Source organism: Peromyscus maniculatus, chromosome 1 (genome assembly GCF_049852395.1).
Source record: "Peromyscus maniculatus bairdii isolate BWxNUB_F1_BW_parent chromosome 1, HU_Pman_BW_mat_3.1, whole genome shotgun sequence".
NCBI lineage: Eukaryota > Metazoa > Chordata > Mammalia > Rodentia > Cricetidae > Peromyscus > Peromyscus maniculatus.
The window spans coordinates 51824146-51841976 of NC_134852.1; the positions used below are offsets into that span (position 1 = coordinate 51824146).

The following is a 17831-nucleotide window of genomic DNA, read 5'->3' on the forward strand; positions in this document are numbered from 1 at the left end:
AGTGTGTTGTGAGCTTGTTTTGGAAGGGTTCTTGTTCTGCAGGGCTGTGTAGTTCAAGCTAGCTGGCTCACAAGCTTTTAGAACGACAGATGCATGCTACCACATCTGGCTGTGTGTGTGAGTGTGTGTGTGTGTGTGTGTGTGTGTGTGTGTGTGTGTGTGTGTGTACACTGATTGGGATATTTTTTAGAATTTCTTATATGCATAAAATGTATTTTGATCATGTTTATCTATACCCCACCTCCTAACTTCTCTCATATCCCCTCTACCTCCCACCCTCTACCAATTTCATGGACATTTTTAAAGTTATATTTATTTTATATAAGTGAGTGTTATGGAATGTTCCTTTACATTGTGTCACTGTGACTGGTTTAATAAAGAGCTAAATGGCCAATAGCTAGGCAGGAGGTATAAAAGGGACTTCTGGACAAAGAGAGCTCTGGGAAAAGGAAAGGCAGAGTCAGAGCCAGATGCCAGATAACCAGGATGAGTATAATGGATGAATTAATGAATTAATGTATGAATTAATTAATTAATTAATTAATTAATTAATTAATGTAGATGTAAAGATATGGGTTAATTTAAGTTATAAACGCTGGTTAGAAACAAGCCTAAGCTAAGGCCAAGCTTTCATAATTAATAAGTCTCTGTGTCATTTTTCTGTGATTTGGGGGCCCCAAAAAGTCCATCTATGCCTGGTGGTGGTGGCACACCCCTTTAATCCCAGCACTTGGAAGGCAGAGGCAGGTGGATCTCTGTGAGTTTGAGGCCAGCCTGGTCTACAGAGTGAGTTCCAGGACAGGCATCAAAACTACACAGAGAAACCCTGCCTCAAAAAAAAAAAAAAAAAAAGTCCCTCTACATATGAGTGTTTTGCCTGCATACATGTATGTGCAGCACATGAATGAAGTGTCTGAATAGGCCAGAAGAGAGCACCAGATCCCCCTAGAACTGGAGTTACAGATGGTTGTAAACCACTGTGGGTGCTGGGAACTGAAGCCAAATCAGCTATAAGAGCAGCAAGTGCTCTTAATGGATGGGCCATCTCTGCAGCCTAGTGCCCTTCCTATCATCTATCTATCTATCTATCTATCTATCTATCTATCTATCTATCTATCTATCTATCTACCTATCATCTATGTATCTATCTATCTATCTATCTATCTATCTATCATCTATCTATCATCTATCTATCTATCTATCTATCTATCTATCTATCTACCTATCTATCTATCTATCATCATCTATCTACCTACCTACCTCCCATCTGTGCATCTATCTCTATTTTGAAGCCCACACTGATTCGTCCTGCCAACAGATTCATGGGTATGGGATCACCCAGCAGTGTTTGGTGTACAACCCAAAGGAAAACTGACTCATCCTTTTCCCTGTCTGCAGCTCCTGAGCCCCTCCCCCATCATGAGAATGTTGACTGCCTTGACCTTGGGCAGGCAACCGTGCCTGCTGCTGAGTTCACAAGTGCAGCTGTCCTGTCATGTCAGGGAGAAGCTGCTTCCATGCTGTCCTCCCAGACCTCTGGATCCTCGAGTATCTCCTTCCTCTCCTCCGCCTGGGTGAGAAGAGCTACTCGTAAACCCCTGGGAACCCAGGTAGCCAAGGGGAGACTTGGGACTTTCCAGGCCTTTCCAGACACTAGGAGAGCCAGGGAACCTCCTCAGAGATCCAGGACAGCAAGGAGCAGGTGGACCAGGGGAGGGAGGAAGGGAGACAGCAGCCATGGGCAGCTGTGTGAGCCCAGCAGATTCCACTCTAGATGCCAGTGTGGCCCTGAAATACTCAGTGTGAGATTCCCAGAGGCCTCTGCGGGCTAAGGTCTCCAGCCTGCACACCACTTCCTCTGTGATGTCACTGGACAATGTGACATCATTGAAGGCTCTGGAGACATAACCAGCCTGGGGGAGCCTCACACCTCAGTACCATCTCAGAGGGGCCCAAGGCAGCCGGGTCTTAAGACCTTAGGCCATGTCAAAACGTGACATCGTCCTCACCAACGTCACTGTTGTCCAACTACTGAGGCAGTCATGTCCAGGTGAGGAGAGCCTTTGGGGTGACGCTGGGAAGAGGAGGAAAGTGTAGTCTGGAGTCAGTACACCCTCATACAGGATGCTCAGAGTGCTGAGACCCTCCTGCCACTAGGATGCTGATTGCTGCGTGCTCTGGAGGAGCAGGCCAGGGGGCAGGAGGAGGGGAGCCCTTCAGGCAGCGTCCAGACCTCTTTCCTCCAGGAGTCCTCCCCGTCCCACTCCCACTCATCTCCTTCCTCACCCGGGACTTCTGCACAGGAGAGGGGAGGGGGAAGGGGAAGGGGGAGGGGAGGGGAAGGGGGAAGAGAGAGGGGAGGGGAGGGGAGGGGAGAGGAGAGGGGAGGGGAGGGGAGGAGAGAGGGGAGGGAAGGGGAGAGGAGAGGGGAAGGGGAAAGGGAGGGGGGAGGGGGGAGGGGAGGGGAAGGGGAAAGGGAGGGGGGAGGGGAGAGGGGAGGGGAGAGGAGAGGAGAAGGGAGGGGAGAGGGGAGGGGAGGGGAGAGGAGAGGAGAAGGGAGGGGAGAGGAGAGGGGAGGGGAGGAGAGAGGGGAGGGAAGGGGAGAGGAGAGGGGAGGGGAGAGGAGAGGAGAGGGGAGGGGAGAGTGGGAGGGACATTGTGACATCATCAAAGGCTCTGGAGACATAACCAGCCCCAGGGAGCCTCACCCCTCAGTATCATTTCAGAGGAGCCCAAGGTAGCCGGGTCTTAAGACCTAGAGAGGGGAGGGGAGGGGAGAGGAGAGGAAAGGAGTAAGGGGAGGGGAGAGAGGAGGGGAAAGGGAGAGGGGAGGGGAGAGAGGGAGGGGGGAGGAGAGAGGGGAGGGGGAGGAGGAGGGAGGGGAGAGAGGGAAGAGAAGAAAGAGGAGAGAGAGAGGAGAGAGGAGAGAAAATATTCTTGGGCCTCAGTATTGCCCAACTAAGTCTGATTTTTCTAGAAAGAGGCCTCCCAGGGTGAGTCTTATCTTTAGAATAGGTTGGAGCTCACAGAACTAGATCTATTATCAGATCAAGAAATCATCTTTGAAATACTAACATGTAAGAGTGCTGTGTACCAAAACAGGCGAGCAATGTTTAACAGATGGGGGCCCTGGATTTATCCCCGGCACTGAAATGGGGGAGGGGCCGCAAAGCGGACACAGCTGTGGTCACAGCATTGCGGAGGGTGAGGCACAAGAACCGAGAACTTGAGTCCAGCCTAGGTTAGACCATCTCAAGGAGGAGGAAGGGCAAGAAAGGGACAGCGAGGGCTATAATATGTGTGGGATATCTTATCCTCATTTCACAGAGTAAGAAACTGAATCACAGAAAATACATCCTCATGTAACTGCTAAGCACACACTGAAATTGAAGTTTAGGGAGAAATCTCCGTCCCATGCCTTTTGTTGTTGTTTTGTTTTTGTTTTTTGTTTTGTTTTGTTTTTGAGACAGAGTTTCTCTGTATAGCCCTGGCTGTCCTGGAACTCACTCTGTAGACTATGATGGCTTTGAATTGACAGATTCTCTGGGATTAAATGTGCGCGCCGCCACACCTGGCACACGTCTTAACCTCGGTGCCCTCTCTTGCTTGTTCTCTGGCTTGGGGGATTTGGGAAAGAAACACTGGGCACTAGAAAGCCAAACTTCCTCCTCTTTAAAAAAGAAATTGGCGTGTGTGTGTGTGTGTGTGTGTGTGTGTGTGTGTGTGTGTGTGTGTGTGTGTGTGTACACATGCTCCCATATGGGAGGCACTCTCACATTTGTATGTGTGTGGAGGTGGAAATCAGGCTCCCAGGACTCACACTCAGGTAGGGGCACCACCTCACCCATCCCCATATCCTGAATGGAGTGACCCAGCTCACCACCCCCTTTCCGTACCCTCTCTGCTCCCCACAGTGATTAGATCGCCACCCCCACCATGTCCACCTGAGCCCAAAATTGAGGAGCCGCCACCTAAGGTCGAGAATCCGCCGCCGCCGCCACCACTGCCACCTCGGCCACAGCCTGTCAAAGAAGCACCTCCCATTCCTCCACCGCCCCAAAAGCCAATGAAGGAACTAACAGTGGGCATCAATGGGTGAGTCTACTTCACCCAAGGTGATGCTGGAGCCAGCCCCAGAGGCTGACACTGTGGCCTCCTCCAGTCACCATGGGCTGGGGGCATCTTCCTCCTTCTTGCTGGGCAAGCAAGGGCAAGCCAGTCCTTGGAGAACCCACTCTAGAAGACAGTATTCAGATACAGGCCCGAGGTAGTTCAAGGCTGCAGTGGAGACCTCATCAAGGCCCGGGAGGGAAGCAAAGGCTGGCCACAGGAAGGCTAAGTGACAAAAGGCACTCCGTCTCTCCACTGGGGAAAGTCCTCAAGGTCGTGGGGCAAGCAAGTGTCCTAGCATGGGAGGAGCATGCTCGTATATCCAGAGACAGCAGGGAATCTGCACAGCTGTAAGGACAATTGGGGTGGGGGGTAGAGAGTCCTTTAAGACCTGAGGCACGATGGTAATGAATATAGCCCTCATTTAACACAGAGAGGTGTGGAGTTTCCCTGGATCTACCCAGCTATGGGAGTGAGAACAGGGATGGTATGGTATGGTGGTGTGTCTAGAACACCAGCAACTAGGGGGGCTAAAGCATGGCTCCCAAGTTCAAGGCCAACCTGAGCTATGGATTGTGAGTTCCAGGCTAGTCTGGGCTACACAGTGAGATCCTGTCTCAAAAAATACAGAACAAAACAATATGAAAAGGAGCTGGAGGCTGGGAGGAATATAGCGCACACCTTTGATCCTGGCAGAGGCAGAGGGGCAGAGAGGTAGAGGGGAGAGTGTCTAGAGAGGCAGAGGCAGAGGCAGGCAGATCTCTACGAGTTCCAGGCCAACCAGGGCTACCCAGTGAGACCCTGTCTCAAACGAACAGAAAAACAAAGGAGGTACAGGGGTGAGGGGGAAGGTATATAAATTGGTGGTAGAGTACCTGTCTAGCATGCACAAAGCCCTGGGTTTGGTCTCCGGCACCACACACACACACACACACACACAAGTAATACAAATAAAAATGAAAATAGAGGGGCTGGAGAGATGGCTCAGAGGTTAAGAGCACTGACTGCTCTTCCAGAGGTCCTGAGTTCAGTTCCCAGCAACCACATGGTGGCTCACAACCATCTGTAACGAGATCTGGTGCCCTCTTCTGGCCTGCAGTCATACGTGCTGTATACATAATAAATAAATAAATAAACAAATCTTTAAAAAAAAATGAAAATAGAAAATAAAAAGGAATGGAGAGAGGAAGAGGGGAGGAGGGGAGGAGGGGAGGGGAGCGGAGGGAAGGAAAAGAGAAGGAAATGAACAAACGGGGTGGGTGGGGCTGGGAAATGGAAGTACAGGTTAAGAGCTGAGCAATCTCACCTGGGCAAGAGATGAGACACACAGAGTGGTCGCTTCCCACACCCACACTGAGGACCTAAACCCCTTGAGAGAGCTTCACGATGTCTCAGTCTGTTTTCAGCGGCTATCAACACCTGATACTGGGTCATTTCAAAGAAAAGAGATTTCTTACAGTCTGGAGACTGGGAGAGTACAACATTGGGATGAAGCATCTGGTGGGAGCCTCCTCACCCGTGGGGACTCTGCAGAGTCCTAAGGCAGTGCACTAACATGCATGCCGGATAGAGTCAGGGCCAGCTTCCGGGTCTCTCTCCTCATAAAGCCACTAACACCCCCCTAGGGGCCCCACCCTCTGAACTAAATTTAAACTTAATACCACAAGAGGATTAGAAATGATCTGTGTTTATGTGTGTGTGTGTGTGTGTGTGTGTGTGTGTGTGTGTGTGTGTGTGCATGCATGTATGCATGTGTAGGTCAAAGGACAACTTGCAGGAGTCAGGTCTCTTCTGCCACATGGGTCCCAAGGATAGGACTGAGGACGTCAGGCTCAGTAGCAAGCGCCTTTACCCACTGAGCCACCTCACCAGTCCTAAGTTTCCATCCTTTTGATACCCGCAATGGTTCAAAGTTCAACATGAACTTGGTGGGACACTGACACCATGACATCCCTGTCACCCTGCTCCCACACCCATGCCCTATTTTATATGTTCCTGCTTGGACAGATTTGGACGCATTGGTCGTTTGGTGCTGCGAGTCTGCATGGAGAAGGGCGTTAAGGTGGTGGCAGTGAACGATCCATTCATTGACCCAGAATACATGGTAAGTAGCAGATGGAGAGAGGGGCCAGCCGGAGTGGTACCTGAGCTGGGGAGAGGGTTCCAAGAGCTGTATGGAAAGCCTTGCAGAATCTTCCCCAAGGTGGGGACTTCTCTGGGGTTGCTGGCTCTGCCACCTAAGATGAGGACCCTGTCTACTGCAGGTATACATGTTCAAATATGACTCTGTGCATGGGAGATACAAAGGAAGCGTGGAAGAAAAGGATGGAAGACTAGTTGTGGATAACACTGAGATCCAAGTGTACCAGTGGTAAGGCCTGAGTGTCTCACATACCGTGAAGTGGGGAGGCTGTCATCCCATGCTACAGCTAAACTATATGTGCATGCCTCTAGGTACTGTTTAGAGAGAGGGTCTCAGGGAGCTCTCTGATTCCTACAACAGTTAAGAACAGCCCATGGTTCTTTAGTGTTTTGTATCTAACACACATCTGCATGTGTTCTCTTGGGTACATAGGTTCACTGTACCTTGTCTCCTGCTTCCCCTGAGCCATCAACCACCCACCTCTCTATGGCAATTGAGCCAGCTCCTACCCAGCATCCCCTGAAGCCTTTTGAATCCTCCACCTAACCCCCCATGCTCCTTAGCACCCCAAATAAGGCTCCAGCTCCCGGGGTACACCATGCACTATGCATCCCACCCTGCAGTCTTCTCTGTGCCTCATCTGCCACCCTGGTCATCACCTCTGGGGACCCTGGGCCTGTACCCCTTACACATAAGCAAAGCCAACTTCATAGTGCCTACCTCATACAGCTTCTGCTGATGGGTGTCCCACAATTTGCAGGTAGAGTCAAAGTCTACATATCAGACAGTAGCATGCCAGGTGTGGGGTATACACTCACAACCCAGGCACTTGGAAGGCTGAGACAGGAGGATTACTCAAGTTCTAGGTCAGCCTGGAGCTACATGATAAAATTGTCTCCAGGAAAAATAAACAATGACGTGCTACTTGCAAACCCTAAGAAACCAGCCCTCTGTAGCCCCAGGCAAGGTCGTCTGGCTCCTGCTCAGGCAGAACACTCACAGCTTCCCTTTTAACTTGCTGAGGTATAAGTTTGGAGGGGACTGACTGGAGGTAGGTACGAGGGTGTCCTGGAAAACAGAAGCTGCTTGCCCTGAGTTTGAAATCATGACCCCAAGAGCAATTCCAGTGGGTCAGCTTATCAATCACCCTAAGTCCCTCTGCATCTGTCTGGGCATTGCCAGCGCTGCCCCCCCCGCCCCCTTCCCCCCACAACACCCCCACTCCCATACTGTTGGAGAATGAATGAGCTGATAGCAACACTTTTCATTCTGAAAAAGTTTATAAATTATATATGGCAAGCCAAAGTCAAAAAATAAACAGCAAGGGATGGATGGATGGATAGATAGCAAAATGTCAAATCAAGAGCTCAAAACATCTGGTGGAAATCAACTGGGGATAACCCAAGAAAATTCAGTTTCCAGGCAGGGCTGGTGGAGCTTCTAAGTAACAGAACAGATAGTAACAGAGAGCGATGAGCCATGGTCTAGTCAAGGGCTCCCAACACCCAGCAGAGAATGACTAGGGAAGTGGAGGTTGGAGCTCCTGACTGAGCTTTCTCTCATGGCGGAGCTTGTGTAACCTCCATTCTCAGGGACTGTGCTCTTACCCTGGGGCTCTTTTACTGTTCTCTTCTTTTTCTATCACAGAGGGGAGGGGCCAGTCCATCCCTGGACAAGGGGTCTTGAAGAACGTTTGACATAAACATGCTTGGGTCTTGAGCCAGCCTCTCAGTGAGCCCAAACAGCACGTGACAACCTGCCAATAGAATATGAATACAGTCGCTTCCCACTCATGCAACTGACGGACGACTCTTCAGAACAGACCCGTGGGCATGAGGGGCTGGGCCAACTCAACTTGTTTCAGGAATTGCTGAAGTACTCCTAGCTTGAAAGCCAGAAAACGAGTGCATCAGATAAAGGCTACCTGGCCCAGACGGTGAATGGTGTGGGCTGATGGAGCAGAGGGAGAAAGGAGCCATGTTGTCCAGAGAAGAATGAATGTGCTTGTGCATTCATTCATTCCCACACTGTAGCTAATGGGGGAGGGGGGCGGAGGGGGGGGGGCGGCGCAGAACCTAGGGCTGGCTAGCCTGTGCTCCCAGCCTGCTATCACCGCTGTCCTGACACAGGCTTTTCTGAAAAATGAACACAGTGGTGGTTAACAGATAAATACCTAAGACTGAAGGCTCATGACAGCTTAGTGTACATGTGTAGAGTGACTAAAAAGAAGAAAATAGGGATAGGGATGTAGCTCAGTAGTAGAATATTCTCCTCTATGTATAAAGGCCTGGCATCAATCCTCAGCACCACAAAAATTAAGTGAATATGCATCAGTTGGTGCTGGAGATAGATCACAATTGCCCTTTCAGAGGACCCAAGTTCAATTCCCAGAACTCCCAAAACTGGCTCATAGCCTCCTGTAACTACAGCTCCAGAGGATCCAACAACACTCTCTCTTTCCTCTCCTCTCCTCTCCTTTCCCTTCCCTCTCCCCCTCTCTCTCTCACACACACAGAGGACTTAAAATAAGTTATTTTAAAATGTTTAAATATAGCCAGGTAGTGGTGGTGTACATCTTTAATCCCAGCACTTGGGAAGCAGAGTCAGGTAGATATCTATGAGTTCAAGTCCAGCCTGGTCTACAAAGTGAGTTCCAGGGCAGCCAAGGCTACACAGAGAAACCCTGTCTCAAAAAACAAAAAGTTTAACTAGATACTGATTGATTAAATTCTTATGGCAGAAACGGATCCAGTCATGTAGTATGAATGATCCAGAAGTAGAGCCAGAAGCAATTGTAAGAACAAATCTCCCCGTCACATGATAACTCCATGAGGGACAAGCCCACAGATGGAGTCCCTGAGCTTGCCTGCTAGACCCAAGTGGAAAACAAGGAAGGGTGCTTGACGAGTTTCAGATAAAAACATTGGGGGGGGGGGGTATCAAGGCAAAAGCAGTCATGATGATGCTTGTGCACTCGGAGGCTGAGGCAGGAGGATCGCCGAAGCTGCAGACCAGACTGGGTTACGTGAGACACGACCACCAACCAACCAAAATCCAGTGAAAACGCAGACTGGAAAGGAGGGGAACAGAAGCCTTTGGGGGGGGGGTGTTCTACTGTCAGTGACGGGTCACTGCCTGGCCACAGGTCCTTCAACTGTAGTCTTCCCACGAGCTGTTGTCTGGCGTGGGTGTCTGTCCTTGGGGTCTTCCCAACAAGAGCTCAGTGGTGATGGCAAAGGCTACAAGGGTTCACGGGAAGTGGTCAGAGCTGGGACCAGAAAGGAGCGTTGCCAGTTCTGGTCTCTCTTCAGCGTTGTCGGAATAGTTCCTGAGGGTGGAAGAGCCGGAGCTGAGGATGTCAAAGTCTGTCTAGACACAGCAGGTTTAGCAGACAAGAAAGGAAGAGCTGCCGGGCAGTGGTGGCACATGCCTTTAATTCTAGCACTCAGGAGGCAGAAGCCTGGTCTACAGAGTGAGTTCCAGGGCAGCCAAGGCTACACAGAGAAACCCTGTCTCGAATGCCCCCCCTAAAAAAAAAGAAAGGAAAGGGAAGGAAGGAAGGAAGGAAGGAAGGAAGGAAGGAAGGAAGGAAGGAAGGAAGGAAGGAAGGAAGGAAAGGAAAGGAAGGAAGGAAGAAAGGGAGAGTGGGTGGTGTGGGCCGCAAGAGGGCACTGACCTGGAGCAGGCAGGTAAAAATGGAGTTATGGGCCGGGCGTTGGTGGCGCACGCCTTTAATCCCAGCACTCGGGAGGCAGAGCCAGGCGGATCTCTGTGAGTTCGAGGCCAGCCTGGGCTACCAAGTGAGCTCCAGGAAAGGCGCAAAGCTACACAGAGAAACCCTGTCTCGAAAAACCAAAAAAAAAAAAAAAAAAAATGGAGTTATGGAATGGGTGTTAGCAGGTCATGGCACCAAAGCCTCTTGGCTTGCCTGATACCCAAGCAAGGAAGACTGACCCAGCCTTCCCACCACCCACAGCAAAGACCCCAAAGACATCCCTTGGAGTTCCGTAGGGTGTCCCTATGTGGTGGAGTCTACAGGCGTATACCTGTCCACGGAGGCAGCTTCGGTGAGTGGGGGAGAGTGCCCACACCTGTCTGGGAGAGGGGGCAGTGGTGCTTGGAGACCCTAACCCTTGTACTCTATCACTAGGCACACATCACAGCCGGTGCCCAGCGTGTGGTAGTCACTGCGCCCTCCCCTGATGCACCCATGTTGGTCATGGGTGTGAATGAGAAGGACTATAACCCTGGCACTATGAACATTGTCAGGTACCTGGGCTGACAGCCATCCTTGAACACATGGGTGGTACCAGCAGACATGCCAGGCTATAGCACAGGGAACACTTTCTCCCCACCCCAATTCCACTAGATCTCTGGAGTCTTTCAGATCAACTTGCTCCCACTTATCAGTCCCTAAATCTCAAGCTCTTGTGTTAATTTCCCCCATGAAACCACTAGGAATATTCGGTATCTAGAGGACATGCCCAGGCAGCATTCCCCAGTGGTACTTCCAAGGGCTCCTTTATCTCATGCACTCCCATTCCCATCCCATGGCACCCCCAGGAAGCCTCCCCCCTCCCCCCTCCCATCTCACAAAGCCAGACCTGGTTAAGTAAGAGTAATGGTGGGAAGTGGGCTCTGGCACTCATCTGGCACACCACGGTCATTCCAGCAACGCGTCCTGCACCACCAACTGCCTGGCCCCCCTCGCAAAGGTTATTCATGAACGCTTTGGGATCGTGGAAGGGCTAATGGTGAGTTGGGGCAGAAAGGGCGGCAGGGAGACCACGCCCTTCTTCCCGGGCCTTGCTAAAGGTATGGAGCTGGCAGCGAGAGTGGCTTGGGAAGGAAGCCCACCGGCAGGGGCGCCCTTTGAAATGCTCTGACAAGGACAGGCCCTGGCCTCCAGGCACCCCTCCTATGATCTGCGGTGGTGGCCCTGTTAGCCTCCATACCTAGACCACCTCCCAAGTCCTAGAAGAAAGAGGAATGAGAGCTTAGGAGCAAGAAGGCTTCATCTTGATCCTCTTGTTCCCCAAGACCACAGTCCATTCCTACACGGCCACTCAGAAGACAGTGGACGGGCCATCAAAGAAGGATTGGCGAGGTGGCCGCGGTGCTCACCAGAACATCATCCCATCCTCCACTGGGGCTGCCAGTGCTGTAGGCAAAGTCATCCCAGAGCTCAAAGGGTATGAGGATATAATACTGTAACCAGGGTGGGGACATTCCCTAGGAGGGCCTCACAGGTCCCAAGGCAAGGGGAGAATGGAAACAGAAGTCCCTGAGCTCTGACTCCCACCCTTGCTGTGAAATTCTCCAGGAAGTTAACGGGAATGGCATTCCGGGTGCCAACCCCAAACGTATCTGTTGTGGACCTGACCTGCCGCCTGGCTCAGCCTGCCTCCTACTCAGCTATCAAGGAGGCTGTAAAAGCAGCAGCCAAAGGGCCTTTGGCTGGCATCCTTGCTTACACAGAGGACCAGGTAAGGACTGAAGGAAACCTTAGAGGACCCCTGGGAGAATGAGGAGTCCCACTCACCATTGAACTATTATGCATGGGCCAAAATAGGAATTACAGGCCAGCTGGGTGTGGTAGAGCACACTCAAGGAGGTGAGTCTGAGTTCCAGGCCAGCCAAGGATACATAATGAGACCCTGTCTCAAAAAAGACACACAAAACCCGCAGGCCAGGGAAAGTAGGTCTTTCTGCCTGTGTGCCTTGACACTGTGCTGCCTTGATCTAACAATGTTGTTTTTCCTCACCACAATGACAAGAAGTCACTCATGTAACCCACAGCACATGCTGTCCAAGAAAACAGTAACTTAAGAACTAACTCCCTATGGAGCTTTTACTATCTACCCAGGGCCTGGCGTACAGAGGTGCTTAATACACGCTTAGCGGAAAAAAAGACACCAGTTCTTATTTTTAAATGTTTTTTCCTCAGGGTTTAGGCCAGGTCAGACGCCTTTCCTGGGAGCAGACTTCACAAGTGCCATCTGCTAGGCTCGGGGGTGGTGGAGGAATGCACACCTTTAATCCCAGCAGTCAGGAGGCAGAGGCAGGCAGATTTCTGAGTGTGAGGCTAGCCTGGTTTACAGAGCGAGTTCCAGAGCAACAAAGAGACCCAGTATAAAAAAAAAAAAAAAAAAACCACTCAGTGCTTCGGCCTTGAAGAAGTGCCCTTGCATTGCCTCAAAAATTCAGTAGCTGCTCCTACTTCAGATCCTACTCACAAGACCCAGGCTCATGCCATCCACTGCTTGCATGTAATGTTTCTTGGAACAGCATTAGGGCATTGTGGTCTGAGTCATGTGCCTCCCACCCACCCACCCCGTCCTGTGTACCTGTGTACCTGTGTGGATGCATGGGGAAGTGTGTATAGGTACATGAGCAGTGGTGATACATGTGTGGAGGCATGAAACTGACATGTCTTATTTCACTCCACTTATTTACTGAGGCAAGCTGTAACTGTAGCTTGCCAAGTTCAGCTAGTCTAGCTAGCCATCATGCCTCGGGGATCTTGGGTCTGGATCTGGAATGCTGGGATTACAGGTGTCCACCACATGCCCAGCCTTGGGGATCCAAACTCAGATGCTCGCACTGATGTGACAAGCACTTTTACCCACTGAACCATCCCCCAACCTGTGTCTTTTCTGATAATCCCTGAGACATCTTGTCACCAACACAAAAGAACTCTGGCCAATATGCCAGATGACTGAATGACAATGTGGTCTGGGAGTCAAGTCTGGGCTTCTGGAGGTCCTTACTCTGCTACATTTATCTTTGAAATTGTCACCTAGGTGGTCTCCACGGACTTTATCGGCGATCCTCATTCGTCCATCTTCGATGCTAGGGCAGGCATTGCCCTCAATGACAACTTCGTTAAGCTTGTTTCCTGGTAAAGGGGAAAGATGCCGGAAGATAGTGGGAGAGGCTAGCAGGAGGGCGGGCGTGCGCGCACGCACACACACACACACACACACATGCCTCCGGGCACACACACACACAGATGCCACACACACACACAGATGCCTCCGGGCACACACACACACACACACACACACACACACACAGATGCCTCCGGGCACACACACACACACACACACACACTACACACACACACACACACACACACACACACACACACACCACACACACACACACACCACACACACACACACACACACACACACACACACACACACACACACACACACACACTGATGCCTCCTTCCTCCCCTCCCCAGGTACGACAACGAATATGGCTACAGTAACCGGGTAGTGGACCTCATCCGCTACATGTTTAGCCAGGAGAAGTAACCCGGAAGGCCCCTCCTTGCTTTTCCCCTCGGGTCCCCTTAGAAAGAGGTCGCGTGGCTCTCCAGAGTCAACAATGAAATAAAAACCAATGTGCGCACAGCTTCGTCCTCTTGTCTCTGCGCCGATCACCGTGCGTTTGGGGCCGGGTTCTCGGATAGGCGAGAAAGAGGTGGCGCTTGGTTCCGAGCCGGGTACCACTTAGGGAGAGCAAACGCATCTCTGCCATGGAGGGCAGGTGCTGTCGAAACACCAGCATCAGGCTCTGGAAGCCCGGCAGCGGGGCAGGCGATCGGCGCTCTGACGTCATGGCGCGCGACGTGCCAGGCGGGACTACAATTCCCATAAGACCGCGCGTGGGCCACGGCAATCAGGTGGGCGCCAGGCCCGGGTGCCGGCGAGGCCGAGACCCCTTGCCCAGAGGAGGCGCCGCCGGGCGAGTTCCGCGCTGGCGGGACCGGGCGGCCGGCGTCATGACCCTGTTCCACTTCGGGAACTGCTTTGCCCTCGCCTACTTTCCCTATTTCATCACGTACAAGTGCAGCGGCCTGTGAGTGCAGGGCGGGCGCGGGGCGGAGAGGGTGCGGGTCCTGGGCCGACCCCTCACCGCCCCCTTCTTCAGGTCCGAGTACAACGCCTTCTGGAAATGTGTCCAGGCCGGGGTCACCTACCTCTTTGTGCAGCTATGCAAGGTGAGGGACTCCGGGACTCCACGTGTTTGGCCTCCAGGCATTCCAGACCTCAGGGACCCGGATCTGCTGCTGTTGCGCTCCCTGGGACAACCCTCGAGACAAAGCTTAGGGACTGTGCCCGAATACCTTAGAAGGGGTGGAAGCCCAGCAGAGTCCTTGGTGCAACTTTTTCTTAGCACTTTTGGTAAAACTGAGGAAACCCCTTAAGTGTTGGCTAAGTGAGATTTCACCCACAGGGTGTCGCATGGTGCTGCTTACGCTAGGCATGCTTTCACTCCGGCATTTCTAGACTTCAGATTCCCGTGTGAACTTCTAGACTTCTCGGGAACTGGGCATCTGCCCCCTGTGCCCCCTGCTCTTGTGATCTTGCCACTTCCACCCGGCATAACCCCAGAACCCAGCGTTCAGCCCTCCTCCTCTTGCAACTCAGTCACTGTCCACAATGTCCGCGTAGTTTTATTGCCCTCACCTTCAGGTGACCTTCCCACTTTCTTTTCTCAGATGCTGTTCTTGGCCACTTTCTTCCCCACCTGGGAAGGTGGCATCTATGACTTCATCGGGGTGAGTTGGACACGGCAGGGGCAGGGAGTGCAGGAGTGTGTTCACCTGGCCCCTGTGTGTGCTCACTCGTCTCTGCCTGACCCACAGGAATTCATGAAAGCCAGTGTGGATGTGGCAGACCTGATAGGCCTAAACCTTGTCATGTCGCGGAATGCAGGCAAGGGGGAATACAAGATCATGGTTGCTGCCCTGGGCTGGGCCACTGCTGAGCTCATTATGTCCCGGTGTGTGGAGCAGCCTGGAGCCTAGGCTTCTGGGTCTCACAGGAGTGCTGGAGGGTGGGGACCAGAGTCTGGGTGTTCAGGGGGTCTGGGTACTAGAGAGTCCCTCCCTTTGCCTTCCTCAGCTGCATTCCCCTCTGGGTGGGAGCCCGAGGCATTGAATTTGACTGGAAATACATCCAGATGAGCATTGACTCCAACATCAGTCTGGTATGCAGTCTTGTCCGTGCCCACCTTTATGCTGTTAACCATACTTCTCCCCCAAACTTGGCCCCAGCTTCCCACTTCTTTCCCTCCTCCCTGCAGGTCCACTACATCGTGGCAGCAGCTCAGGTCTGGATGATAACACGCTATGACTTGTACCACACCTTCCGGCCTGCAGTTCTCTTCTTGATGTTTCTTAGTGTCTACAAGGCCTTTGTCATGGAGTGAGCCGGCTGGGGTTTGAGGTTGGGTTCAATTGGGGGTGTGTTTTCTCTTTCCATTCCTCATTGTGTTTTTTTCCCCACAGGACCTTTGTCCATCTTTGTTCCTTGGGCAGCTGGACAGCGCTGCTGGCCCGGGCAGTAGTGACAGGCCTGCTGGCCCTCAGCACCCTGGCCCTGTATGTTGCTGTTGTCAATGTACACTCCTAGCTTGGTGGCCCAGGTGTTGATGTACCTTCTCGCTGCCTCTCTCCAGATTTTAGTGAAGTAAACGGTGTTTGGAAAGTTTTTTGTGCGTCCGTTTCTCTCTCAGAAATGAATCCTAGGACTGTGCCACTTAGGGCCCACAGAGCCTGTCTGGCTTTGGAACCAGGGAGACAAGCTGGCCAGACCTGGTTTCCCCATGGGTGCTTGAGGGCTTGATAATTGTGTGATAAGCTAAGGAATGGGCACACTAGAGTTGAAGAGGAGGATTTGAGTGGAGGAGAATTCCTCCTGTCCTTACAGCTCGATCTGAGCCCTCTTCCATGTGGAGCCTTCCCTGGGTTGGCTGCCTCCAACACTCAGCCCCCCCCCCTTCCCCACTCTGATCCATCCACCGTGTGACAGCTGGGGGTGCTGATTTGAAACCTGTCTAACTGGGTCACCATCCTCGGCTTGTAACTCTCTGGTGCTTGCTTCATTGCACAGTTGATAGTAGCCTATGCCCTTGCCCTTGATATATCTAGAGCTGCTCCTTGGAATGATTTCCCTAGTCAAATTCCTATAATCATAAGGCACAGGCCACTATGAAGAGTTCCTTGACTCTGAGCTTCTCCATGCTTTGACTCAGTTCTGCAGCCTTCAACTTAAATCCTGGCCTAAGTCTCTTAAGGTGGAGTTGTGGGTCAGCTAAATAGCCACATAGCACCCAAGCCCACCAACTTGGATACTGCCCTAGATACTGATTCCACCACAATGATCATTCCCGTTGTGGGCCATTGGGCTAGGCCTTTGCTCCATCCACTCCATCTTCCTGAGAAGGATGTTAGAACCAAGGCCTTGAATGTCCATTTAAGCTCCACCTACAGTCCCGGGAAGGTGCTTCTCGGCCTTGGTCTTCCCACTGTCACTGGGCTCTTAAGATTCTGCATGTTGTTTAACCTTAGACATAGGAAAGGACACTTTCTGTAGGCTTGGCATGACCGTCTGATTACAGAAGGCACATTTTTCCATCACGTGGGCCTACCTCCTTCCCTGACCCTTCCTCAGTGCCCTGAGGATCCCCAGTAGCTTTGGTACCGAGAGTAAAGAATGTCCTTGACTTTGCATGGACTGAAAGTGGATGGGGTGCACACTGGATATACTCTGGGGTCAGTTTCTGGTACACCCCTGTCTTGAGGCCTGCCTGGCCCTCCATGGAGATGACGGAACTAACCAGGGTCCTAATGGAGAAGCCGGGGCTGTGGTTAGAGGTCTGGATGGAAAACAGGGTTTACTGGAACTACCTTACAGAAACTACCTTACCCAACCTGTAGGCAGGAGGGTGCTAGGGGAGGACACATCAGCTAAGTTCTAAAGGACCGGTTGGTGGCCAAGCAGAAAAGGAAGTGTGGGAGTGGACGGAAAGGCCTGGGTAGGACTGATGGCCTGGCTTCTGGGATGCATCAGACTTTGGTTCCAGATCAGCAGGGCTTGAGACATAGTCTAGTAGCAGGGCCTAGAGCTGCTGGCTATGACGTTGACCAGGGCAGTGGGAGTTTTACCGGGGTTGGTTGGGGGTTTTGGAAGCTGTGCATGGTGGTGATACGGAAAGAGACAAGCCAGAAGGCCTGGGTGGAAGAGTCCCTGAGCAGAGTAGGGAAGCCGCTTGAAGCCGAGAAGTGAGGTAGTGACAGTGAGCTGCTGATTGCTTTTGTTGATTGGTAGTAGGCTAAGTGGGGAGGTGACAGGTAAGGAGCAAGAGTCCAGGACACCATTCACTGGGGCTTGACAGCTCCCAAGAGCCTCCCACACTTCCCAGGGAGACCCACCCTGTGTCAGGGAGACTGGACAGCAAGTGGGAGCAGCTTTGAGAGTGTTGGAAAGGCCAGTGTGAGTTACCTCCGTCCCAGCAGGAGAGCTGGAGACAGGTGTGGGCATGACAGGTGAGGGCTTGAGGGCTGGGGTGGGGTGGGGGCGGCCAACAGGAAGCAGAAACAAGCTCCTGACACAGAGGTTCCCAGGGAAGGGGATGGGGCATTCCCAGCAACTGGAGGAGCTGGCTCTTCGGGAGGCAGGAGTTTGTGGGAGAACCCCCATGATTTGGTAAGGACACAAGGGCACAGGTGGAATCAGAGATGACCCCGTGGCCCCTGGCAACAGGCTGCTTGCTGTGGAT

General features: G+C 52.1%; 2 protein-coding genes across 4 annotated transcripts; both read left to right on the plus strand.

Annotated features, from left to right (window-relative positions):
• The first annotated feature begins 1450 nt into the window (after nucleotides 1–1450).
• Nucleotides 1451–13675, plus strand: Gapdhs (glyceraldehyde-3-phosphate dehydrogenase, spermatogenic). Of its 3 annotated transcripts, none has more exons than XM_042268564.2 (11): nucleotides 1451–1574; nucleotides 3915–4095; nucleotides 6118–6214; nucleotides 6375–6481; nucleotides 10230–10320; nucleotides 10404–10522; nucleotides 10926–11007; nucleotides 11294–11445; nucleotides 11577–11739; nucleotides 13057–13154; nucleotides 13504–13675. In XM_042268564.2, the coding sequence occupies exons 1-11, from the start codon at nucleotides 1496–1498 to the stop codon at nucleotides 13574–13576; spliced, it is 1242 nt and encodes a 413-aa protein (XP_042124498.1). In that variant the 5' UTR covers nucleotides 1451–1495; the 3' UTR covers nucleotides 13577–13675. The 3 variants fall into 3 exon arrangements, with proteins under 3 accessions (XP_042124498.1, XP_006982124.1, XP_076405448.1); XM_006982062.4 differs by lacking the exon at nucleotides 1451–1574 and adding an exon at nucleotides 1874–2050; XM_076549333.1 differs by lacking the exon at nucleotides 1451–1574 and adding an exon at nucleotides 2655–2737.
• Nucleotides 13676–13911: 236 nt separating this feature from the next.
• On the plus strand, nucleotides 13912–15760 carry Tmem147 (transmembrane protein 147). The gene is made up of 7 exons (XM_006982061.4): nucleotides 13912–14123; nucleotides 14196–14265; nucleotides 14767–14826; nucleotides 14914–15050; nucleotides 15173–15257; nucleotides 15354–15475; nucleotides 15559–15760. The coding sequence occupies exons 1-7, from the start codon at nucleotides 14047–14049 to the stop codon at nucleotides 15680–15682; spliced, it is 675 nt and encodes a 224-aa protein (XP_006982123.1). The 5' UTR covers nucleotides 13912–14046; the 3' UTR covers nucleotides 15683–15760.
• Nucleotides 15761–17831: the final 2071 nt, after the last annotated feature.